We start from the raw sequence: 25,857 nt of genomic DNA, 5'->3' as shown, positions 1-25,857 counted from the left end.
ATTTACCCTTTCTGTATTAGTTCTGTTTCCCCCCGGACGTTGCTTTGTACCACTTTCTGTTTCAAGGCATTTCTGAAACTATTCACATCTTCCTTCCTGCTGAGAAGCTGGGTTTAACTCCGCCTCCCTGACCGCAGCAAGAGACCTACCTATCTACCCACTTTTTTATTACCTGTGTTCCCAAAGCTTCTTCCCTCTCACCCATTGATCCCCTTCTTCCTAGTTTCTTTTGTTAATCTGCACATCCCACTTTCTCCAAGGCTTTCCTACAACCCAGTGAGTTCTGCACATCCTACCCTGCTCTATTACTCAACAGGAGGGTCTTCATTCATAAGACCACCTGCAACTCTGGTATCCTTTCCGTGGGACTCTGTGTGCTGGATCTCCCACCATGGCTTCCTGTATCACTCTTGGGTTTTGTGATACTGACCCAGGCTGTCCCGGAGAAGCCACCTGACTGTGGCATGGACCACAGTGCCATGCTTGGAGTACACCTACGAAACATCTTCATGTGTAAAAGTCTAAACAGGGCCTATAAACATAACCAAAATAAGCCGTGGCAAGTGTCATGAGCATCTGTGAGGCATTGCATTACTTCAGCAAAATATATACAAACTCAGGTTTTTGTTTTTATACGCATATGAGAATGTTGTATTTCACTTTAGGAGTTTATATCTGTTTGTCCGTCAGGGCAAGGGAGGGTCCCAGCTCAGGGCAAGATTGAAAGCTGGCCAACCTTCTGCCAGTATTGTGTATGAGAGCCCTTGATCCTCAAATTCTGTGATGCTTCTGCAAAAGGATTTGCAGTATTTTAAGCACACCTGTTGAAGTAGTATGGGGAGGCAGTAGTACGATTTCAATGGATTCAGCAGTGCCACAAGCCCCGTCTCCAGCGGTACCAACAGAACTGGTTGTGGAGCTGCGTGTTGTGACCCAGCTCCCAGCACGTGGCGTGGGGACCAACCTTCCTGAACTAGTTTCAGCGTGGAAAATGGGAGACACAGAACCACACCCTTGCTTGAACTGATGCAATGTTTTCGTATGAGGTCCGACCTAGAGGCCTGCAACCTCCAGTGCCAAGTGAAACTGTGGGGTGCCGAGAGAGCAGCAAGCTTAGTTACTAAAGTAAAGAGACTTGTCAGTTCTTGGTGTGCACACAAGAAGGCTTATTTCGTCAAGAAGCTGTTCCAAACACAAGGCAGAGCTAATGAGGCACAATTAGCACCACTGAGGGAAACATGGTGGCAGTCCGGAGATGCTGCATTTCCTAGACTCCCCCTAAAAGACCACGGGTCTTTGCTGTTAAACACCAAACTCGTGCAGCCCCACGCAGCTCGCTGAGAGCAGCTCCGGGGAACGGTGGGGACTTGTGAGGGGACACACTGAGGGCTTCAGCTGCTGCGGAGCCGGGGCTACACTTCAGACACCCAGCTCTTTCCCCGTGGGGCTGCAGCTGCCGTGTCACGGCCATGACGGCCGCCCCGGCCCCGGCGGCCCCTGCCCTGGGAAGCGCTCGCCCGGCCGCCGGAAGCGCTCCCCGCCCGCCGCAGCTAAGATGGCGGTGGACACCGCCACCGAGCTCCTCTTCCTCGATACCTTCAAGCACCAGAGCGCCGAGGTAAGGCGGCGGGGCCCGGCCGCCCGCTTGGCAGAGAGGGAAGGGGCGAAGGAGCGGCCCCGGGGTAGGGTCCCGCCGAGAGGGGGGTTCCTCAGCCTCCTCCCGGCCGGCGGCTCGGGACTGGGGGTAAGGGAGGAGAGGGGAAGGGGACGGGGGTCCGGGGGGCTCCGTGTGCTGGGGCTGCGGGAGAAGGAGCCGGGAGGAGCTGCTGCTGCTTCCCGGAGCTTTACGGAGCGTTTGGGGACCCCTGAGCTTTATGCATAGGAAGCAAAACGAGCGTTTCGACCTAGGTTCAGCAATGGGAGGTTTTACAAATACTTCACTTTGAGTGAGGCTCAATAACTAATATTCAAAGCGAGTAAATACTTTGCTACAGGGAGCATGAGCATCCTTGAAGATGCTGTGTTAAACGGGGTTGCCCGAGGCCTGGTCCTCCTCCCCCTTCAGAAGGGAGAAAGGGGACTATGAAGGTGGGAAATGTAAAGTATAGCATAACGTGAAGGAAGCTCCATGCATGGACAGGTACAAGGATGAAAACAAAGTATTTGGAGCTAATGCTATGATTAAAAACAAACCAGAAGTTATTCTGAAGTCCTTTCTAGTGCCACATTCATGGATCACTAAATGTATTTTTAATTCTGCAGTTTAAGACAGCACTGGGTAGGACACAGTAGCCCTTCCTCATCTTCTCCAGCACAGTGCATGCTTTTATTGGACACTTTTTAACTTTGTAGGCTGTTTTCTGGCACTTTCAGTCTTGCCGATGACTTTTTCATAACCAGAACCACACTGAGTTTTTATTAAAAACAAAACAGTTTACGTATGGCAGAAAAGCCACCTTCACGTTAGAATAATTCTCCAGCTAAATGGATCGTGAGTCTTGCTTTGGAACTTGCACTTCTTGAGACGTACCGCTTAGTTTTCTAATAAAATTATTTATTTGGCTTAGCTGTATAGTTTAATGTCGGTTGGGCAGTTCCACCATACATTTTTTTTATATATAGATGGTCTGGAGAAAAAGGAAATTGGATTCAGTTGTGTTGTGATGAGGTTGCTGCGTGGCAGACAAGGCATAGTCCAGGATCCTTTAACCACAAGTCTGTCCCTGGGCTGTGCTGCTGGGGCCACAGCCTCCTTAGCAGCAGCCTTCCTTCGAAGTTTGAGTCCTACAGGCTGTGTACGTTTGTAAAAGGCACAGCAGAGAGCTCCCACAGCCATCGCTCCGCAGGGGTTACAGTCACCCCATTCCTTTAATGAAGTTGTGCCTCCTGTCACAGGCTCCTTTTGTTCTGCCTTCCTGACTGGACGCCTCAGCCCCTGGGACAAGATACTGTATTTGTGCACTAAAAGATGCAGGCACAGATATTTTTTTGTAAATTATAGCAATATGTGTCATACAGCACACACTTACATGTTCCTCTTAAAACTTTACTTGTGACTATTTCTTAAGTTGTTAGCTTTCTAAAAATCTTAGTACCTTCTTGCTTCGTGCTGGTAACTTTGGAGTTTCTTTTGCTTCGTAATCACGGTGAAGGTTATGTAACTTTTTACTGAAGATAACTTCTTTAATTTTCATTTTTTACTTATGTTGGTAGACAGGTTTTTTTTTTTTGTTGTTGCTGTTTTGCTAGTGCAGTCTTTGCTAATCCAATTTGCTGGCTGGAAGCTGAGAAGCGTGATTCTGAGCTTCTGTTTGAGAAAGTCTTTATGTTTAAGGTTGGACATATACGTTATATACCTAATAAAATGAATTTAGTGAGAGGAGACTTTCAGCATTAATTGTTTGGTGGTTACTACACAGGAAGTCACAGTGACCTTGTGATTACTTCCTAGTTTGCTCAGGCTTTTAGGAGTGCTGAGGCATAAGATGTCTTTACATTTGCTGTTTCTGTGTTTTAAACAGAAATCTCAGTTTCAAAAGGTTTTCAAATGTTGCAGAATTGGTATATAAATGTCACGTTTTTTTTTTGTACAGGTTTAGCAAAACAGATTTATAGTATCACAATTATTACTAATACTAGGTTTGAAATTTAACATTCCCATATCTTTAACATTAGAACACGCGTGTTTTTTTTTACATAATAAACTTGATATGGTTTATTTAAAAGGGAACTGTATACTTAGTCTTTCTTTTAATAATTTAAGTTTCAGTTTTTCTCTTTTACCTTCTGTTGAAGAAAAACTGTTCCTGTTTAAAAGATTCTCATAAATAACTGATTATGTAAATAAACCTGTAATGTTGCCTATAAAAAAGTGTCAAATATTTAAATAACTGCCAGAAGATCATTTAAAAATCTCTTCTGTTTAACAGTGTTTAACATTTTGCAGAATTGAATTCTATAATTATTATGATTGCAGCCTTAGTTTGCTTAATAAAGAATATACGAGTATGTTACGTTGCTTCCATTTTACATTTCATCGTTTTTCTTTCTTCTTTGTTTTGTAGCAAAGTACCAATATAGATGTAGTTCGTTTTCCATGCGTGGTTTACATAAATGAAGTACGTGTCATTCCTCCCGGAGTGAGAGCTCACACAAGTTTGCCTGACAGTAGGGCTTATGGGTAAGTGAAAGGTACTGGGTGCCTGATTCAGGAACACCTTCCTATTAGTTTTCCTTCAGCTTGTGTATTTCCATAGAACTTCCTGTCTAAAAAGGTAAAATGCATTTGTGTGTCTGCTGCTCTTGTAATTATTTTGGGGAACCATTTAAACAGTAAAATTTAGAGCTCTTTCCTTGTTAGGCATACTTACTCTGACAAGGAGCTTGATGGGTTTAATTTTTGCCTTTGTTCTGTTTCCAGAGAGACATCCCCACATACATTTCAACTGGACTTGTTTTTCAACAATGTCAGCAAGCCAAGTGCCCCGGTTTTTGATAGGCTGGGGAGGTAAGTACTTTCACAATTACTTCTTGGCTTCATTAGCTACCTTTCTTTTTCTTCTTGAGAAGTTTTGAATGCAGAACATGTACAACAGAAAATCTGTATCTCTTGTACTTTTCTCGTTTGGTCTGCCTTTTGCTAGTTTGTGTTCTCCTTGCCCTTTTGCTCCAGTTTGTATGGGAGGACAGAGGTTTGTGCCTCAAAGATGAGACAATTCTGTTATTTTTAGGCTTACAGAGCCCGAATGTATTGAGGAAATGTGAAAAGAAGTGGTTCTTCACTCTTGTTTTTAGGAGCGTGTATTTGTTCAGTATTTTATTATTGGCAGTTTCTGTAAACATGTTTTATATTAATGGAAAATAATTTTGTGTATTTTACTTAACAGCCTCGAATATGATGAAAATACTTCAATTATTTTCAGACCCAACGCAAAGGTAATGCAATACCATTTAAACCTCCTTTTCTACATGTCTGTCACTTGTGTATAAGCACGGTAATGTGTGGTGTGTTGGAACTGAGTAAAATGTTTATTGTTTAATTTCTTACTCTGAAATCTGCGTGTAGTTCAGATACATACGACTTTAGAGTCTGTGTTATAGACGCTATATAAATTACATGAGTTGTGGGAGACTTGATTGCTTTACAATTCTAATTGAGATTGCCAGAAGTATCCATTACTTATGAGCAAAGATGAATCAGAATGTTACGGCTGCAGGCCACAACGAAGCACATCCTCTTCAGTTCTGTTTAGGTTTATTTCATTCTGATCAGTATGATCAAATGATTGTGACCTATGGTAATGTTTTTGTTCACTAACTGGGTGTATAATATAAGCATGTAAGCTGTATTAGTTAGGCGACATACTGCAAGTAATTGAATACTCTTTAGAGAAAGATTACTTATTGATTGTAATGATTTGATATTTAAAGTTTTCTAACCTGCGTTTTGAAAACTAAGAAGGATACTTTAATGTTCAGTTCTCCATTCTTGCCTTTATGCACATACTGATACAACGATATAAAAATAACTATTTTGAAGTTTTCTCGTGTTGTTTTTAAGTGCTTTTTCTTTCCTTTAAAAAAAAAAACACAGGTCAACACAGATGGATTGGTTCTAAGAGGATGGTACAACTGTCTGACTTTGGCAATATATGGCTCAGTTGACAGAGTAATCAGTCATGACAGAGAATCACCTCCTCCGCCTCCACCTCCGCCGCCTCCTCCCCAGCAACAGCCTGGTTTGAAAAGAAACCCAAAACATGGTAAGCCTTGTGAGATGTAGTTTTTTTTTTTTTAAATCAAAATTACATTATGGCATTTGAAAAGACAGTTCTTTAACGTTTGAGATTTCACTGGCCTTATTTTTCTAGCTTTGTTTGTGTCCATATTCTTGTATTTTCTTTTAGATTTATGCTGAATGATTTTGAGTAGATTCTTTTCTAGTGCTTTTTTGAGAGTAGATTAATTGTTCTATTGCAAATTACTTAGGATCGCCAAAGTTCAGTGACCTGTATGAACTCATTAATTTTATATGATTATAATACAAAAAATAAGGTTAGAAAAGTATTAATAAAAAGAAAAATTCACAGCTGTAATTAGCTTTCCTTCTGTGGCTTGTATGTAACAGTACACTGCAGAAAAGTGTTTGCTTTGCCTTGGTATTAGAATAGCCATGAATGGAATTCATGAGCAGATTTCTACCTGACTTACGGGTTTAGATTTAAAGTTTTTCAAGGTACAGGTATTGTGCTACAAAAGTTGAATGGTTTTTATTGTACAAGAGAGTAGTAGATTAAAATATAATCCCCCCTCCTTTTTTTAAAGTAGCTTCTGTTGTTACTGATAATGGAACAGTCTTGTTACATAGCATTAGAGCCAAAAAAATGGCAATTAACCATGTTAATTTTAATCATTATTATGTTTAAAAACATCTGTAGTGTTAAGAACTACATCAATAAGCAAGGCTATTGTTTATATCAAAAGTGATTTCAGAAAACAGCCTCATGTACTGCAGAGGTAAAATACAGATTAAATAACAGCTGGGAAAAGAAGGTGTTATAGCACTAAAAACCTAAAATGTATTGTTTCTATTCCTGCAATTCTATTAAATGCAAGCTTTTATTTTCTTAATAAACAAAGCTGATGGAGAGAAAGAAGACCAGTTTAATGGCAGTCCTCCAAGACCACAACCTAGGGGACCAAGGACACCTCCAGGGCCGCCGCCTCCTGATGATGATGAGGATGAACCTATGCCAGTGTCAGGTAGAACCAGGCTGTGTTTCATCTGCTGCACCACTGCTTAGTGGAGTCAGAATTGTGAAGTTTCCTGTCTGCTGTTACTCTGCTGGACAGATTCTATTTTAGGGAAGGGATTTGAAAGAAAATATGTTGGATATGTTAAATTGTATCAATTTAAAAATTAGTAGGTTTAAGAATATCAGTAATTAATCTATATATTCAGTTAACATTGATCATTACGCTGCTTGATCATACTGCTCGTATTTTATAAAATTTTTGTTGCCTCTGTTATGTGTGGTCCTTCCCCTCCATCACTGTTTGCAGTTTCTGCTGAGTCCTCTGGAATCTATAAAGCACTGAGAACTCTTTACAGAATTCTATACGGTCTTGCTGAACTAAGTGATTGTTGCTTGTGTTCTGCCAAAACATTTGAAGATTTTCTTCAAGATGTTCTTTTGCACCTCCACAAAGTGTAATGCAAAATTCTAAAACGTTACTGAGCATTCAGTTTCACAGAAGTACTCTAATTTCTTAAACTCTGTATATTGTTTTTTAGTGGTTGGAGAAAAAGAAGATGATGTGGACCACAGGGAGGATTACTTCGAGCCCATTTCTCCTGATAGAACATCCATTCATCAAGAAAGCCAGTATTCTGATGAGGGAGAAGTGGAAGAAGATCAACCAGAGGAAGGAGATGATGAAGAAGATGTGGATGTTGAGGAGGAGGAGGATGAGGAAGAAGACGATGGGCATACAGTAGAGAGCATTCCTGATGAGGAAGAGGAAGAAGAAGATGAAGACGAAGATGAAGAAGATGGCGAAGAGGAGGAGGAAGGTGAAGGTAAGTGAAGTTACAAAAAGCTGAGGAAAAAACCATTTACTTTTTAAAATTTTGATGGCAGTACTATTACAGTGACTAGGAGTGTAGAGAATTGGGTCTCATTCTGCAATGGTCACTGCACCATTGTGTTCCTTATATATACTTCTGACATCTCTTGAGGAGAACAGTATTTTGCTGAGGAATATTTATTCTCTTATAGTAAATCTTCCTGTTGCTTTCTATAAAAAACAGGAAAACACAGATCTTATAGGTAAGAATGAACATTGGATCTTGTTATCTGATTATTTAAAGAAGTAGGAAAGCTGTGAAGCAAATTATTAGTTAACAGAATTGTTTGTGTAATAATGTCAGTAGTTGCCATCTTGAATTATTCAAAGTTCCTGCTGATGCCTGTGCAAAATCTCAAGCTAGATGTTCAATGATAGATACAATCATAAGAAGAAAACTGGACAATATTTTTATAGTAACGTTTTGTTTTATATATTTTAATGTTTTCGTTTTTCTAAGTGTTTCCCCTGTCACAAAAAATATTCTGTTGGCTGGGGCTTTCACTTAGAGCTGGGGAGAGAAAGGCTTTTGGATGGTAGCGTATGATTGTTTTCTAACCAATAGTATTTGTATTAAATAGTTTTTTTATTTAGTTTGAGCAGCCTCTCAGCATTTATGAACTGGATTATCCGTAATTAATTTTATTCCATAACCGAATCCTTTCCTTTTTAGGAGATGATGGATATGAGCAGATTTCAAGTGATGAAGATGGAATTGCTGATCTGGAACGTGAAACATTTAAGTATCCAAGCTTTGATATTGAGTACACTCCTGAGGATCTGGCATCTGTGCCTCCTGTGACATATGAACCTTTTGAAAGGGAGCTTGGACCTCTTTTGTACTTCAGCTGCCCTTACAAGACTGTATTTGAGAATGAAGTTGCAAAAATAAAGGACCAAGACCCAGAAAAAGAAAATTCAGGGGCAGTGGAAGCCTCCGTTAAATTAACTGAACTGCTGGAATTGTATCAAGAGGAAAGGGGTGCAAAGTGGGTGACTGCATTAGAAGAAATTCCGAGTTTAATAGTAAAAGGATTGAGCTATCTGCAGGTTAAAGACACAAAGCAGGACTATATTACTCAGCTGGTAGACTGGACCCTGCAAGCTTTAAACCTTCAGGTAGCTCTCAAGCAGCCCATCGCTTTGAATGTCCGGCAACTCAAAGCTGGGACAAAACTGGTATCATCATTAGGAGAATGTGGGACTCAAGGAATAATGGCACTCTTGCAGGCGGGAGTTATTAATGTATTGTTTGAACTGTTGTTTGCAGACCATGTATCGTCCTCCCTTAAGCTTAATGCTTTTAAAGCTTTGGATAGTGTTATTAGTACGACTGAGGGAATGGAAATGTTTCTAAGAGGTGGCGTAGACGTACATGAAAAAAGTGGTTATCAGAAACTCCTTGAACTCATTCTGTTAGACCAGACGGTGAGAGTAGTCACTGCTGGCTCTGCAATCCTCCAGAAATGTCACTTCTATGAGATTCTGTCGGATATTAAAAAGGTGGTCGATCAGTTAGCCGAGAGCACTCCTCCTCTTCCTAATCACACGGAGACAGAACAGGACCAGGACTTGGCAGGACTTGACAGAACCAACCAAGAATATGAGAACGATGTGGAGGCTCCTATGGATATGGATCACCTTTTGGAATCTTCTAATATAAGCGAAGGAGAGGTGGAAAAACTTGTTAGTCTTCTTGAAGAAATCTTCCATTTGATGGAAACTGCTCCTCATACAATGATTCAGCCACCCGTGAAATCTTTCCCAACGATGGCACGCATTACAGGCCCTCCAGAAAGGGATGATCCTTACCCTGTCCTGTTTAGGTATGGTTCTTGCACGCTCACGTCTCAGAATGTATTTCCTACAGCTCAATACAGATATTTTTAGGGATGGCATTGTTGACTGATGCTTTTCTAGATGTTTTACTCTGTATTTGTTGGAAGTTTCTGGATTGTTTTGAGAGAGTTTGATAGTTAATATACTTGCTATATTGTTAGCTTCTGGTCACGCCTACCAGGTGCGTAACAAAAAGTTAACCTCTTGCCGCTGCTGGTAGTGTGCTAGCTCCTCAGTTGCATTTGTAGACCTGGATGGTTGTGCTGGGTGCTGCACAAGTGTGTATTTGAAAGCTGTTATGGATGTAAAGCGTCTTCCCTTTATCGTCTAGGAACGTGTCTATGCATAAGGATGAAAGGAGTCTGGAATTACCTCTATGTGCTGAGCTGGCAAAAGACAAGCCAGCGTGCTGTTCTGTCAGCGAGCTCAGTGTGCCAGAACGTGGGCAGACGAGTTGAGGCCTGTCTTCGTTCAGCCATTTAAAGGATTCCCTGGGTTATTTCTCTGTTAGCAAGTTTCAGGCTAGAAAGTGTTTCTCTAAATGCTAACAGTTTTCTTTGATAGTAACAGTGTACGGTCACAGCTACACGGAAGTATCTGTAAGGAGTCTTCAAATCGCCTCCTACATATGTGGTAATGATTAGTTTCTTACTGCATTAAATGTTTTAAATGCTCTCTTAATGATGGTTCAAATGCAGCAAATTTAATAAGAGATAGGGTGTGGTTTTTGTGGGGCAGATACTTGGTTTTGGTAATCAGTACTTTATATTTAGGGATTTATTTCCTGTAAATATTCCAGCAACTGTGTTATGTATGCTTAAAGTTTTGTACTACTTCATAATTAGTCATTTCTCATCATCCACAGAGCAGTAAGTACTGAGTTAATTTTATATTCTATTATTGTACTGTTATGGCAGATGATTGTAATATTACTGATTATTTTCATGTACTTTTTTTCAGGTATCTTCACAGTCACCATTTCTTGGAATGCATCACTTTGCTACTGTCTATTCCAGTGACAGGTGTGCATCCGGGTGTGCTCCAAGCTATCCGAGACCTCTTGCGTTTCCTGGCGCAGTCCCAGAAGGGTCTCCTCTTCTTTATTTCCGAGTACGAAGCGACGAACTTGTTGATAAGAGCACTTTGTCAGTTTTCCGATCCGGATCAAGAGGAAGGTCTCCAGTCAGATGGTGCAAACGAGGACACCTTTGCCCTGTGGCTCCTGCATTCGACGCAGACGTTACAGTGCATTTCAGAATTGTTTTGCCACTTTCAGCGGTGCACAGCCAGCGAGGAAACCGACCACTCGGATCTGTTGGGAACACTTCACAACCTTTACTTGATCACCTTTAACCCTGTGGGAAGATCTGCTGTGGCTCATGTCTTCAGTCTGGAGAAAAACCTCCAAAGTCTTATTACTTTAATGGAGTACTATTCCAAAGAAGCTTTAGGGTAATTTATATTTGCATTCTTTAGGTTCTTACATTTAAAAGTATCTACCTTTTAAAAAATGATTCAGTATATCTAAAAGAGTTTGTGTTCTTTTAGACCATGATCTTTTTGAAAATATCTTGAGTAGGACAATGTTATTGAAAATCAGGCCTGTCAGTTGTGATCAACTACTTAATGCCCAGAATTTGGGGGGGTCATCCACAAAGGTGTTGTGATATAGGTCAGACATTGGTTTATATGAAAAAAAAAAAAATCAGTTGGTAGGCATTTTTCATTGAAGTGTAAGATTTCACCTTGAAAAGAGCAGAAGATTTGGCTGGGGAAACCGGATTCTGCGCTCTCCTCAGAGGTGGGAATCTCTCAGTTTACAAAGTTCTTATATGTGTTTAAAAACATTATTTTTTTTCTGGACGAGCAGTCTTACTGTTTCAGATAGCAGTGCTTTTAAAACAAGATTTTAAAAATGGAAACAAAGTTATGGGAAAAAGATCTGTTGGCTAGTTGACTCTAGTCAGTATTCTCAGGTCTCTTTTGTGGATGATAAAGTAAACGTAAATGAAAGCTTTCTCTTTTCACAAAGCACGGGAGATTTTTTTTTAATAATCATATGGAGAAAGCCTTACTGAAGGTTAAAGTTCTGTAGGTAGATTTTTAGGGGTCAGAGAAAGAAATACCCAGTTGCATTAGCTGAGATCTAAAGGAAGTTCTTATCGTTGTTCCAGAGACTCGAAGTCTAAGAAGTCAGTTGCTTACAATTATGCCTGCATCCTTGTTTTGCTGGTGGTTCAGTCTTCTAGTGATGTCCAAATGCTGGAGCAGCACTCGGCGCCTTTGCTGAAGCTTTGTAAGGCAGACGAAAATAACACCAAATTGCAAGGTACAGCGTGTGTCATTATCAACTGAATTGTTTGAATGTATGGAAGAAACCTTTTATATGTGGGTAATTGGTACTTCACAATCATCTGGTTTGGATAATGTATATAATGAAATTCCTTTTCCAGCTGCATCTGATTAGTTGAGTCACAGAGATGATGTGTAATTTTTTTCCCCCCTGTTAATGAGAGTTAAGTAGGAAATTCTGTATAGTTAAACTATTTTTCAAGCAATAATAACTACCATGAATTTTGGATAATTACAGGAAGTTTGAAATTATTTCTGTGTTGAAAATAACTTAGGAGAGCAAATTTCAGTAAAAATGGGCTAACTAGTTAGCGAGCAGACTCTTTTCTTTTCTTTTTCTTGGTGATGTAGGCTTATGTGTATATATACTAATAAATATTCCTGGGACTGTTTTTTGGCAGCTGGGCCAACTGGCATGGAATGGTCAGGTCTCTGTTAGTAAATCTTTTGACTTCTAAATTGTGCCTTGGGATATTCCTTCGTTTGTGTTGACTCGCATGTCAGACCCAGATCATTTGGAATGGAGGAGATTGGAGAGAGCCTGCTGGAGACCATTCTGGCACCTGAGCCTGAAGCTGCAGGGTTGTGCTCTGCACTGCTTAACTGATGTGTGTACGTGTGCCAGCAATTTCTCCCAAAACTTTAACGCTCCAACAGAAATCAGAATTCTTCAAAAATTTAGTTTAATTTCTCCTTCTGTCATTCTTTTATATCTTTTCATCTTATCTGATCAGACTATTCCATGAGAAGGGGAACTAGTTTATTAAAACAGATCATGAAATCAATCTGAGAACAGTAGTCAATTCGTAGCCATTCAACCTTTGAACCTTCTGATTATTCTACCTATTTTCAGAAATAATGGGTTTTGAAACTTGAAATCTCTTCTCCCAAGGATTGGGACATTCAGATTATTCTGGACTGAGAGAGAATCTGTTAATGTCTAAAGACTTCCAGAGAGGATAAGTCTTACTGGTGCAGATACTGGCTACGTTTGGGCATTTAATAGGATGTTCATTTTCAGTTTGTAATAACCTACTATGTATAACCTTAGGGGAATGCGTCCTTGTTCTTAATGGCTTTTTATTTATCTGACAGTGGGGCCCTTACTGTCTTTTAGAAAATGTTTAATTATAAATAACACACATAATAAGCTGAAAATTGAGAGTTCAAGTTGAGTTGAGCAAAATTTTGTCCATATACATAACTGTTCTAAAGTCTTGCTTTTGTTGATGATTTTCAACTGGCTACAGGTACGATGTTTGCCTCATGGATTTCGCACTTGGACTTAGTACCCTTTGTGTAAATTAAGTGCTTAAGGTTTTATGTTCATAGATGCCCTGACAAGTTATTTGATTAACTATAGGTAATCTTTTTTTCTCCCTGCAGAGCTCAGCAAGTGGCTTGAACCTTTGAAAAATCTTAGATTTGAAATAAATTGTATTCCAAATCTCATTGAATATATCAAACAGGTTAGTAAAATACAGATAGATGCTATCTTTTAGTTGTGCTCTGTAGGCTTATGCTTTTTTGTCATTTGATATTTTATATTACGTACGTACTAACATTTAAAAGTATTATGTAAAATACATGTTTTTATTAAAGCTTACAATCTAAGCCAGCTCTTGCTCTCAGTTATATATGTTGAAAAAAAACCTGCAGGTAACTGAGTACAAAACCTAGCGGAACCCCCTGGGAACCTAGGGCCAAGAGATTATTAGCCTGAAGAGGGATCAGCGTAGGAGCTTGAGTTCTCAGCTGCCAGATCCTGGGGAGTAATTCTTCAGGCAGAGACAAGTTGCTCTTCCAACTGTATTGAGCAGGCAGCAAGGCCGAATACAGGATACTTTTTCAACAGAACATCTGAAAGGGGCTTCCAGCTGTTTTCTCCTGAAGTTAGCTCCCAGAGGATACTTCTTTGCTTCAATAGATACCACTGAAATACTTCCATTCCCTTCAATAGAGGCTGATATTAGTCAGTGAATGATAAAGGTATAAATGTGTGTTTATGTTTGTAGGTATATAATATATTTATAAATTTTAAACACTAATTGTATTTTGTCCGTAACTAATTTTCCAAGGCTTGTTCTAGTGGACTTGTTGATACATTGGTCCTGTAGTCTCTTTAGAGCTCTTTGTATAGCTGCAGATTATCAGAATTAGTGTGTAGTGGACCTGTTTTTCAAAAAAGTGGAAAAAGAATGGCATTAAGATGTGTCTTCTGGAAGTCATGTTAAATTTGCTTGTCTGTGTAGTTAAGCATCTTGGTTTATATAACAATCTGATAGCTGTTCTTTCATTCTAGTCAGAATATTAAGCTAGTAATATATTTGTCATGAAGTCCTTCCTTGTAATGCATGTTCATTTTTTAAATTTTGTTTTTAAGAATATTGACAGTTTGATGACCCCGGATGGAGTTGGCCTTCCTACAGCCCTTCGTGTTCTGTGTCACGTAGCATGTCCACCACCTATGGTAGAAGGTATGGTAAATGTCTTTGTACCGTTCAACTCAGAAATCTTAATTTTCTGAGTTTCTTACTTAAAAATGTCCCAAGTGTAACTGTGATTTCCCAGGAGGAATTAGGCATACAGAGATGGTTGTTTTTTTTTTTTTTTTCCTGTACAGGTCAACAGAAAGACCTGAAATGGAATCTTGCAGTTATTCAGCTCTTCTCTTCCGAGGGAATGGACACCTTCATTCGGGTCCTGCAGAAGCTGAACAGCATCCTCATTCAGCCTTGGCGACTCCACGTCAACATGGGCACCACGCTTCACAGAGTTACAACTATTTCCATGGCCCGCTGTACGCTGACACTCCTTAAAACCATGCTAACAGAGCTCTTGCGGGGCGGATCGTTTGAGTTTAAGGACATGCGCGTTCCGTCGGCGCTCGTTTCTTTACACATGCTCCTGTGTTCTATCCCCCTCTCGGGCCGCTTAGATAGCGATGAGCAGAAAATTCAGAATGACATTGTTGACATCTTACTGACTTTTACGCAGGGCGTTAATGAAAAACTTACAATTTCAGAAGAAACTTTGGCAAACAATACTTGGTCTTTAATGCTAAAGGAAGTTCTCTCCTCAATTTTGAGAATTCCTGAGGGTTTTTTCTCTGGACTCATACTTCTTTCAGAACTGTTGCCTCTTCCACTGCCCATGCAGACAACTCAGGTATAACTTAGATTTATTTACTTTTTGAAGAATTCTTATTATGCATAACCTTTAGACCATTTTTCACCATTTTCTTAGCTGTAGAAAGAACAGATACATGAAAGGGTGGATTAAAATTTTTCTAAAGCATTTATATTGACATAGATTCTTTGGAGATATGTTTCTAATGGGGGAAAAAAAAAAAACAAATATTCTTATTTGGAGGATTTTTTTTTAAGTTAAGCTATATGTTGTTGTTCTGTCCCTTGTCAGATTATCTAGATTTACGTTGTATTACTTAAATGGTTGGCTAGGAAACCTCTGAATTTAACCCTGAATGCCAAATTCAGTTTATTAAGGCATGGATCTCGAATTTGTGATCTTTAAGTGTAAAAGATGTCACAACCCATGCTCCCAAAGGAGTTAGGAATACCTAATTTGTGGAACTGTGCCCTGTCATTTAGTGATACTAATGAAAATGGCATTGCATGTTTATGATGAGGGCAATATTAGTGCTTACTATTTGTTTATACCTTGTGGTACAATTCAATTTTTATGATAAAAGTTGAGAGGAAAAACCTCCTGTTCTTCTGTTCCTGCAGGTAATCGAGCCACATGATATTTCAGTGGCACTTAACACCAGGAAGCTGTGGAGCATGCACCTTCACGTTCAAGCCAAACTGATCCAAGAGATAGTTAGATCCTTCTCTGGTTCATCTTGCCAGCCTATTCAGCATATGTTGAGACGTATTTGTGTTCAGCTGTGTGACTTGGCTTCGCCTACCGCTCTTCTTATCATGAGGACTGTATTGGACCTGATCGTAGAAGACCTGCAAAGGTATTTTGGCTTTTTATTGCAAAGATTTCTTTAATGGACTACTAAATTCGACCAGGTTCTGTGCAGTAGATTTAGCAGGAGAAAAACTTTCATTCTGTTCATAACATAAGTAGTATTTCTGAATTCTCAGTCCAGTTCTATATGCCATGTTCTGATACTGCTTTAGGAAGTTGAAGACTACCATGTCGGAGAGCATTGAAGCAACGAGTATTGTTTATTTAAAATCCTGTTTATTCACATATAATTAGATAACTGTGTAAAAGCATATGTATCTACATATAATTAGATGCTATAGTGTGTTACATGCATAGTTAATTTGTGGTGCAACTGAAAGACGTTTAGTGAAAGTTAAACAGCTTTTAAAAAGTACATGAAAGTGTAAGTTTATATACATCAGGTGTTTGTTTAAAATGTGGAATTATGACTCCTGTAATGAGTATTTTTATAGCTTTAGATCATTTTTGAGCAGCTTTTCCTATGTATTCAACATGCATTGATACCCTTTCAGCAACACAGAAGATAAAGAGAAACAATACACTGGACAAACCACTCGATTGCTTGCTTTATTGGATGCCCTGGCTTCAAACAAAGCCTGTAAATTGGCTATGTTGCATCTTATCAACGGAACTACTAAAGGTGATGAAAAGTATGCAGAAGTTTTCCAGGAGCTCCTGGCTCTAATGCGGTCAGCTGGCGACAACGTCACTCATCAACAGAGTGCTGAATATGTAACCTCTCTTCTGCAGTCCCTCTGCGATCAGGTATTTTATACATTAATGCATAATGTGTGTTGACACTTTTGGGAGAAACATTAAAGCAAGTTATTCTTAGGTGCCTGTGGTTGTTTGTTTGTTTCCTGAGGGGGAAAAAATCCATCAACACTTTCAAAATACAAAAAGTAAAAATTTGTGTATAGTTGGCTGCTTTGACAGACTTGCTGCCAGGCTTTTTGTTCTTGAACATAAATATTTTAATTTGACATCTCTTTTGCACCGTGTGCACTATTCTGGTAGCTCATTAGAGACCAAGAGCTGACTGGCACGCAGACTGACCGTCCTCTTAGCTGAGGGATGTTGTTTCTCCTCACGGGGAAATTCTAGAACGTGGGCCACTGGCAAGACTTGTGCTGTCACTATTCACCTCTTACTCAGTTGAATAAGTATCTGTGTTTTAGCTGTCTGAAACCTCTTAAACATATGTTGCAAATCTGAAGATATGTATGATAGGCTGCTGACACTTTAAAAAACAACAACAACAACAAAAAAACAAAAAACCACAACAAATCACACAAGAAAACTACAACAAAACACACAGTCTACTAGAACAGAGTAAGAAATATTACCTGAAAACTGATTCATGGGCTAGCCCAGGTGTATTCTTGTTAGTTGTATGCATATATTTGCATGTCATTATCTGTCTTAGTGCTTGCATGTATTTTTTTGGTTTAGTGCATTTATACATCATTATACAAATGATGGCTGAGTGCTGTTGGTCGGTAGAGATCAGTCAGCCATTTTCCATTTGCATATAAACAGCCATTTGCATATAAACAAGAGCTCGTTGCCTATGCAAATTCATTGTGAAAGTCGATCTTGTTTTATGCCACATAAAATATGAAGGGGATAGTAGATCTTAAACTTCCTAGGTATTGCTTAAAACCTCTGAATTTGGATGAATGTTTTGAGATCGAGGGACAGTTTGACTCAGTAAGCAAGAAGCTGAATGCAAAGCTAAGATACTATTCAGTTACTCTGTGGCATTTAGTTGTCTTTGCCATCACCTCTCATCCTTTGAAGCTTTTATGTTTTTAAAAATCAGTAACGGTTTGTAACCCTTGACAGAACCAAATTAAAAAGGATACACTGGATTAGTGTTTTGCTGCGCAGTAATAATGTCAAATGCTTGAATAAGCTGATAAAGGGGTAGTGAAAGAACCTAGTGTTGCTGACATAATGTATGGTTTATGCTTATTGCTGGTATGTCAAACGCAGCTATGTGTATTTTCCTGTGTGTAATAATTACTTTTTGTAGGATATTGCCCTCATTTTGCCAAGTTCATCAGAAGGCTCTGTGTCTGAATTAGAGCAGCTTTCCAATTCCTTACCAAACAAGGATCTGATGCCGTTAATTTGTGACTGCTTAATGGAAACATTAACCAATTCTGAGAGCAGTTACAGTTGTCTGCTGACATGTATCCGAACAATGATGTTCCTTACAGAGCACGACTATGGCTTCTATCACTTAAAGAGGTACGGTATCTTAAGATATCTCTGACAGCTTAAAGGTGTTAAAAACTTCTGCAATGGGAAATCAGATGTCTAGAAAGATTTAGAAGTCTTATAAATGTCTTGCTTCTCTGTCTAGGAGTCTCAGGTATAATATGGGAATATAAAATAGTGTGCTAGAATGACAACGTTTAGTGAGAATCCTTAAGACTTCACTGTTTAAAAATGCAGAAAAATAACATTGGGAAGAACGCTTACTTTTAATAACCAAGTGATCATATTTCTGGTATAAAAGAGTTTCTAAACACTGAGTTCACTCCTTGGTCACTGTGAAGAAAAAGTGCTGAAGCTCTTTTCACTTCCCTTACAAAAAGTATAAGTATCTTTTAGTGGAGTCTGTTGCATGCAGCACACTGAGTGGGGGATCGCTGTATTTAGCAGGAAATGCTGAAGACAAGGCACCTGAACTTTCACTTCTCTTTTGAAGCTTCAGTGTTTTACTCAGGTGTATTTTTCATGTGTTTTTTTATCTTTTTCACTTGAGATTTACCCATCATTTCTGTAGTGGGCACACAGGAGCACTTTCTTTTAAGAAGCAAATAAGTATTGAAAAAAGGCTTGTCTTCCTCCAACCTTGAGATGGGGGGAAATGGATTAGAATGAGATACAGTGCTTGTGTCCTTTCCTTTTCAGTAAAGCAATAGATACAGCTATCGTCTGAAGCACTGAAGCGTTGTATATCTTTTCCTCTATTTTAAGGGAATTCAGTTTGCCCTTCTCTGGAATGTCTTGACCACCAGGGCTTTTGAAATGGGGATTTTTTTTGACTTCTATTAAGTCCTCTCTTTTTTGAACAGAATGTATACATACAAGGGACAGTACTATGTTTTTTTTACACTTTTTTCCCTGTCCTATATTTGGACCCGTTTCTGCCTATCAAAAGTGAGGTGCAGAGAGGCAAGAAGGGTGTGAGGTTCCTGAAAATAAAAAGGTAGCACCTGGAGCCTTGCCAATAAAAAACTGCTCAAAACAGTCTTCTAAGGGATGTTACAGAGCTCTGCTGCTCAGACTTGAACAAGGTACACAGCCTGTAAATGAAAAATAAGTAGGTTAAAGATGCTGTCGTTTCTATGCCTCCCAAATGCCTATCTGTCAGCTTCAGTGCATGGCCGTGCTGGTTTTTGTTTTTGATTGTTTCTTGTTTTGCTCCTGCAGTTAGGCATCATGGGATGCAGTGAAACTGCAAGCACAATCCTGCTTTATATATAAGGCACTTGTGTGAGCAAAAGCTTCTGTACTCCTATGCCTTTTCCCTCACAAGATGGAAATGCCATTTCAGGCAGGTTTTCAAGATACTGCTGTAGTGTGTGTAGCTGTGTACATGCAGGCTGAAATACCTGCGCACAGCCCTGGAGAGAACAACAGTGGGATAGAGAGAGAGCTCCAGCTTTGTAATCAAGACCCAACTTGATAATTATCAAATGTACCAAATTTATTTTGCAATGTATGTTGTTTTCTTATGATAAGTTACAGCGGGGTGGTCACAATGTATGCACTAAAAGTGTTTTTTCTCTATTTATGATAAAACAGCTCTCTAAGAAAACACAGCAGTGCTCTGTACACTGTATTAAAGCGAGTAATCACCAGTTTCAGCAAAGACACAGGTGAACTAGCCTCTTCTTTCTTGGATTTTATGCGACAGCTTCTAAACTCGGATACACTGGTGAGTGAGTATGTATTGAATACTTAGACAAATTCAGCTGCATTTCTCTGAAATTGCAGGGTGAGATGCATTTGGGAACTACGATCTCAAAAAGCAGATGACTATTTAGATTGCTGCGTATGGCTTTTCTATCAGTAGCGTTAGTGCCATCTTCATTTTGTAATGAAATCTGTGAAAGCTGGGCAGAACATATGTTTAATAAATAAGAGCTTCCTTTCAGTAGGAAAAAATGGCATATTGATTCTTTAGGAGAAAAGTGCAGTTATTTATTTTCAAGCTACAAATGAAGTATTTCAAGAAGTCACGCTGGCAATAAAAAAAAAAAGGCCCTAGCAAGCATTTCAAGTGCTAGCTCTGTGCAGAAAATATATTTATGTAATTGGTGAAACTGTGAATTAGTTATACTGGCTTTCCTAGGGGAATGGTGTGCTGTTGCATCCAGGTTCTGATTTGATGCGGATGTGTTAGAGAGTAGCTGTATCAACATGTAGCATGGAAAATATGCCAAATATAATGCAGTAGTATACAAAAACTACTAACAAGTAGTATAGAAAGAAGTTTAAAATAATTGTTAGTTCTCTCATACGAACCTCAGCTTATATGGGAAAGGATTGGATTCATCTTGATGCAGCATTTGAACTAGCCTGTGGAAATGTACTTAATTTAAAAATGTTTTGCGTTATATGCAGAATAATCAGAAGAAATTACTCTTGCTTTGTTCCATTTCTCTAATATGTTTGAATTCTAAGGTGTCTGCCATCCAGAAGTATAATAAATATTTAACTGTACTTATTTCCCACCCCTCATGTTTTCCAGGGATGCTGTGGAGATGACGGAAGCCTTATGGAAGTAGATGGATCTCATCCAGGCAGAACGCTGGGTCTGACCACTGCGGAGTTAAAACATCTACTGCAGAGCAAAGAGGAAACCCCAGAGAACCTATTACTTGATCTGGAGAAACATGTTATGGTAAAAAGATTTGGATAATCAGGTTCATGTTGCAATCTGGTATCTGACTGATTTTAGAACAATATAGACCATCACTTCCTAATGAGAAGGATGCACATTTCTGTAGCATACTTTGCAGAATTGGTAATAGCTGTTGCTGTTTTAAGAAGTTTCAGGTAGGGTTGGGATCCCCTTGTGCTGAGAGTATTTACACACCGTAAAAGCATAGACAACTAATTGTGTGAGAAAAGGCAGCAAATGCACACAAGAGAGCACTGGCTACTGCTGAGAAGGTTGTTAATGTAATAAAGCACAAGGAATCCTGTTTCATGTAGTATTTTTTAAATAATTAACAAAAAATATTTGTTTGAGGAGGGGAACAAATTTTTGTCTTGATGCGTTGACTTAGGATCGTTCTAAGGAAGACGATGGCCTTGAATCCTTGCTGGACAACATCGTTGGAGTCAGGCAAATGTTGGAATCGGCGGGTGATTCTTGTCCACTGAGCGACCAAGATGTGGAGCCTATTCTTTCTGCACCAGACTCTCTTCAGAATTTGTTTAACAACAGGTAAAGCAGATAAATGTGTGGGCGTACAGCCTGTAATTTATTTAATAGAATGCAATAATTTATGCATTTTATATTACAAACAGGATCTCAATAGAATAGCTGTTGCTACTCCCTACTAGTCCCAGTGTATTTAATTTCATAAAACTATGAAGGATAAGGCAGCAATATTTCACTGTATTTCTGTGGTGCTGCACATGCTTGCATTTGGTCGTAGTTCATAATCCAGTAGGCATTAGACATCAGACATCTGTCTTATTGCAGGACTACGTACGTGTTGGCAGATGTGATGGACGACCAGCTGAAGCCCATGTGGTTCTCACCCTTTCAGGCTGAAGAAATAGAGACTGATCTGGATATGGTAAGGGCCTTCATTAATGTTATTGAAGGGGATTTAAAAATCAGGGTTAACCTGAGCTAGTAGCGTCAGAGATTCATGTGGCCGAGTGGGTTGGCTTCCTTTGCTCACCCCTGTAAATTGACATAGACACAGGGGGGCTGGCATTTGTTAAAGGTTGTCATCAAACGCCTTCAAGTTCACGTGGAAGTGGACAAAGAATTGGCACCTTCCACAGTGTCCTGACATAGGAGGCAGTCGTCTCCATCAGAGGAGCAGTTGCTGCATCAGTCCTAACCTGCTTTTGTGTTGCTGCTGGGTCTTTTCAGTAATTTGCGTTAAGCTTAAACAAGGAATCTGATTTACCTTCTCTTTTTCTTGCTTACCTTCTGTCCTTGCAGTGATGTTCAACCAGCCTGATAGCTATACTTTGTTTCAAAATCTTTGCTCTGATGTGACAAAAGTGGGGAAAAAAAGACAGTAGTAAATGGAAGAAACTATATACACAAGGAGTCTTCGCAGTACTTGAAACATAATTTTTGTAATATGAACTTTAAATGTAATTTTGAAAAATATACAACAACTAAAAATAACTCTTTATAAACTAAGCTGTCGTTAATGGCTTAGCTTCTTATGTGGGGAATGGTTACTTTCTGTTGACTTCATTGCCTTCCTTCTTTTTTAGTTTTACTTTTTAATATTCACTTCCGAAGACACTTGTGTTTTATTTTTAAGCAAAACCCAAACTGTTCATTCCCATATAAAAGCAGCACTGATAAATTTATGGGATTGTAGCTTAAGAGTGCTCTACTGTAAGTCATTTAGTGACAAGACGGGCATTCAAACTTGAAAGTTTAGCCCTTAACTTAGAACCTTTAAGACAATTTTGCTGCAGTTCTGCTGCTCTTTTTGTTTTATTTCTGCTGCTTTTTTTTTTTTGAGCCACACTACTGCATCAAAAGGGAGAGGAAGGACCTCCAGAGTAGGTTTGGGACCCTTGCTGAATCTCATCCATCCTGGTGCAGCATGTTTTCTTCTTCAGAGGTGCTAGTGATGATTGTTGTGATAAAACCACCCTCTATTACCGCAGGTGAAAGTTGACTTAATCGAGCTGTCAGAGAAGGGCTGCAGTGACTTTGACTTGCAAGCTGAGTTGGAGAGGTCATTTTTGTCAGAACCGTCATCCCCTGGTCGGACAAAAACCACAAAAGGTTTCAAACTTGGCAAGCACAAGCATGAGACCTTCATAACTTCAAGGTAAGATGAGTTCAATGAGTAAATAGTATGTTCAGCACTGTTTTGTGTATTCTCAAAACATTGAATACCTTTTAAATGATGTTTCCAATATGAAGAATATTTGACTTTCAGTAAGAATATTTTTTTTCTGTTAACTAAAAAAAAACATTGTTTGTCACGGCAGTGGAAAATCTGAATACATAGAGCCTGCAAAGAGAGCTCATGTCGTGCCGCCACCGAGAGGAAGAGGCAGGGGAGGATTTGGACAAGGGATTCGACCACATGATATCTTCCGTCAGAGGAAGCAGAACACCAGCAGACCACCCTCCATGCACGTGGATGATTTTGTTGCTGCGGAGAGCAAAGAAGTCGTCACTCCAGATGGGATACCACCAGCCAAAAGGCCACCCAAAGTGTCACAGAAAATTTCTTCACGTGGTGGGTTCTCAGGGAATCGTGGAGGACGGGGAGCTTTTCACAGTCAGAACAGGTTCTTTACCCCACCCGCTTCAAAAGGTACGTTTGCTCTTTTATTAGAGTTGTAGTAAATGAATGCTTAAAATGCTTCAGTAATGCTAGCCCAGTCTTCCAGCAATTAATCACCCCAGCATGTGATGTTTTTGACCCAGTGTATCTGGGAAGGAAAGAAGTTGTTTGGTGCTAAAAAAAAAAAAAAAAAAAAGGGTTCTCTCATGTGCTGTGGAATTGAACTAAACTCTCCTCTCCCCTTTTCTCTTACAAAAAGAGCTGTTTTCTTTCTGATGTCATGGTCCTGTGTATAGCAACTGTTGGAGTGTTTCAGAGATGCAGTCAGAAAAATACAAAGCCTTTTCTCACATTTTTGATGGGGTAGTTCCTGAAATCAAACCTCAAAATACATCTCTGGATTTAAATGGGGCTTGAATAAACGGATGGAAGATTCTGACAAGAGCAAGGCGCAGTTTGATTGAACCTGGAGATTCTAGCTACAGAGTGTCAAGTTCCTTTCATATACAGAGAAGGCTGCATTCCTTTCCTTTCCATCTGGCAATTAAGACAAGTCTGCACAGTGGAAACAAAATATTTTAATTTAGAAAAGTTATAAATACTAGGATTTACTTTACTACAAACAGTGCTATGGATACTTTAAGGTAAAGTGTAGGATTATTTACCTTAAAGTATAGGGGTCTATCTTAGTACACTAGATAATGTGATTCTTTTTTAAACTTGAGATCATGTCTGAAAAGTAGATACTGTACTATGCACAGAAAATACCTTACACTGTGAGTTAAAATACTGATGGTATGTTGATGCAGAGTAGTTTTATCTGTCTGAATTATGTAAATATTGTTTACCCACCCTGAGTATCGTGAAAGATTAAAATGAAGAAAATGAGAGATTTGCTCAAGAGCGTGCATTTTTTCTCTCCCCATATCTAGGAAATTACAGTCGCCGTGAAGGCGCTCGAGGCTCAAGTTGGAGCGCCCAGAGTACGCCCAGAGGAACCTACAATGACAGTAGAGGTGGTCAAAGCAATTTTAACAGGGGTCCACTGCCACCACTGAGACCATTAAGTTCAGCAGGTACATGGTATTCATATGGGCATCGAACTATAGAAAATTCCTTGAATTTCATTTTTGCTTTACAAATGAAACCGTGCAAGGATGCTGCAGACACCTTGAAATTCAGCAAATGCTTTAAGCATATATGAACAGTTGTCACTGAGACTGTCAAATCCGTACTTTCCTAAGAACTGTCCTGTAATCCATAAGACTTGCTGAATTGAACGCTTGAGCGCAGAACCTTAATTTTGCAATCGGTTTTTTGCGGTTCAGTTGTCTTCGTAACTACGCAGTAGTTATAGAGCCAATCAAAACAAAAGTGCTTGCCTAAAAGAAAGGTGAAAATTAAGAGGAGAAAACAGACCCGGTTCGTGTCTCGTCTTGATTTTGTTTCTCATGCTTTCACAGCACCTGCTACGCCTAGGCTTTTTTTTTTTTCCAACTGAGTATACTTTTCTTTGCTTTAAGGCTACCGACCGAGTCCTCGCGATCGTGCTTCCAGAGGCCGGGGAGGAATTGGACCATCTTGGACAAGTGCTAATAGTAGTAGCAGTGGTGGCTCAAGAGGAAAGTTTGTTAGTGGAGGCAGTGGAAGAGGTCGTCATGTACGTTCCTTCACGCGATAAAATGAGACCTAACGGAACAGCCCAACCTTGTGGACTTCTGTGAGATGACAAAGAAAACGGAGGCACTAAAGGACCAATTCAGAGTTGGTGGGATCTGGAGGACACCAAGAGAATATTTTTGTCTGAAGAAAAGTTTTTGTTTGATACAAGACTTGAAATTTCAATAAAATTCAAGACTTTTTGTGTACAATTGTATATTTTTTGTTCCTTTTGAAAGGATGTTTTAATTTTTTCGTGGACAGTAGACAACATTCAGTAAAGAACCTCGTTGAGTTGACTTGAAGGACTTTTAAAAAAAAAATTCATTGTGCCAAAAGAAAGGTACACGTGTTTTGTGTGTGACTTATTACTGCAAGAAGATTAAAAATATATATATGTAAGGCAATTCTATTTTTTTTCTCTCAGGTTTAGAGCCACTAGCCCTTTTTTTAGCCAATCTCAGTTGTTAATGGTTGAGGTACATCTGAGAGCAGTTGAAGTAGCAGGTGATAGAAGATTGACTGAAACGAATTAATCTGTGAAAGAACGCAAACATAATTGTAATTTATATGGGGTTTGTTGTATGTTTTTGGTAACATGATTAGACGCTTGGATAAGATCTTGCTCCTGTTAAAATTTGTAGAAAATCTGTCATTGACCTCAGTGAGAATAAGAGAACGTTCTAGTACTTGCTTTACAACTCCAGGTCATGCATTAGGAGCGTGTCATTGTGTTGGAAAACAGATTATGTATGCTTTGAGGTTAAAACGGTGAGATACCCATCCTCTGAGAGTCTGCAGTTAATGATGGCTGCCTGCCTATCTGCTGACTGAAGTAGTTGAGGAGAGGGCACAGACATGGAAAGCCAACCGA

General features: G+C 39.3%; 1 protein-coding gene across 1 annotated transcript; it reads left to right on the top strand.

The window, feature by feature from the left end:
- The first annotated feature begins 852 nt into the window (after positions 1-852).
- Positions 853-25,192, top strand: VIRMA (vir like m6A methyltransferase associated). The gene is made up of 24 exons (XM_080580602.1): positions 853-1,618; positions 4,065-4,180; positions 4,421-4,507; positions 4,887-4,935; positions 5,594-5,762; positions 6,640-6,762; positions 7,295-7,579; positions 8,300-9,452; positions 10,426-10,917; positions 11,640-11,794; positions 13,204-13,286; positions 14,201-14,294; positions 14,441-14,985; positions 15,567-15,802; positions 16,311-16,563; positions 17,834-18,051; positions 19,618-19,750; positions 20,567-20,719; positions 21,108-21,268; positions 21,530-21,626; positions 22,693-22,859; positions 23,023-23,354; positions 24,257-24,400; positions 24,848-25,192. Exons 1-24 carry the CDS (start codon positions 1,556-1,558, stop codon positions 25,003-25,005), a joined length of 5,466 nt encoding a protein of 1,821 aa, XP_080436728.1. The 5' UTR covers positions 853-1,555; the 3' UTR covers positions 25,006-25,192.
- The last annotated feature ends 665 nt before the right edge of the window (positions 25,193-25,857 follow it).

The sequence above is a fragment of the Anser brachyrhynchus genome (assembly GCF_964034855.1).
Source record: "Anser brachyrhynchus genome assembly, chromosome: 2".
In the NCBI taxonomy this organism is placed as follows: Eukaryota; Metazoa; Chordata; class Aves; order Anseriformes; family Anatidae; genus Anser; species Anser brachyrhynchus.
Note: the sequence above shows the minus strand (reverse complement) of the source record. Positions and strands in the feature narration are given on the sequence as shown.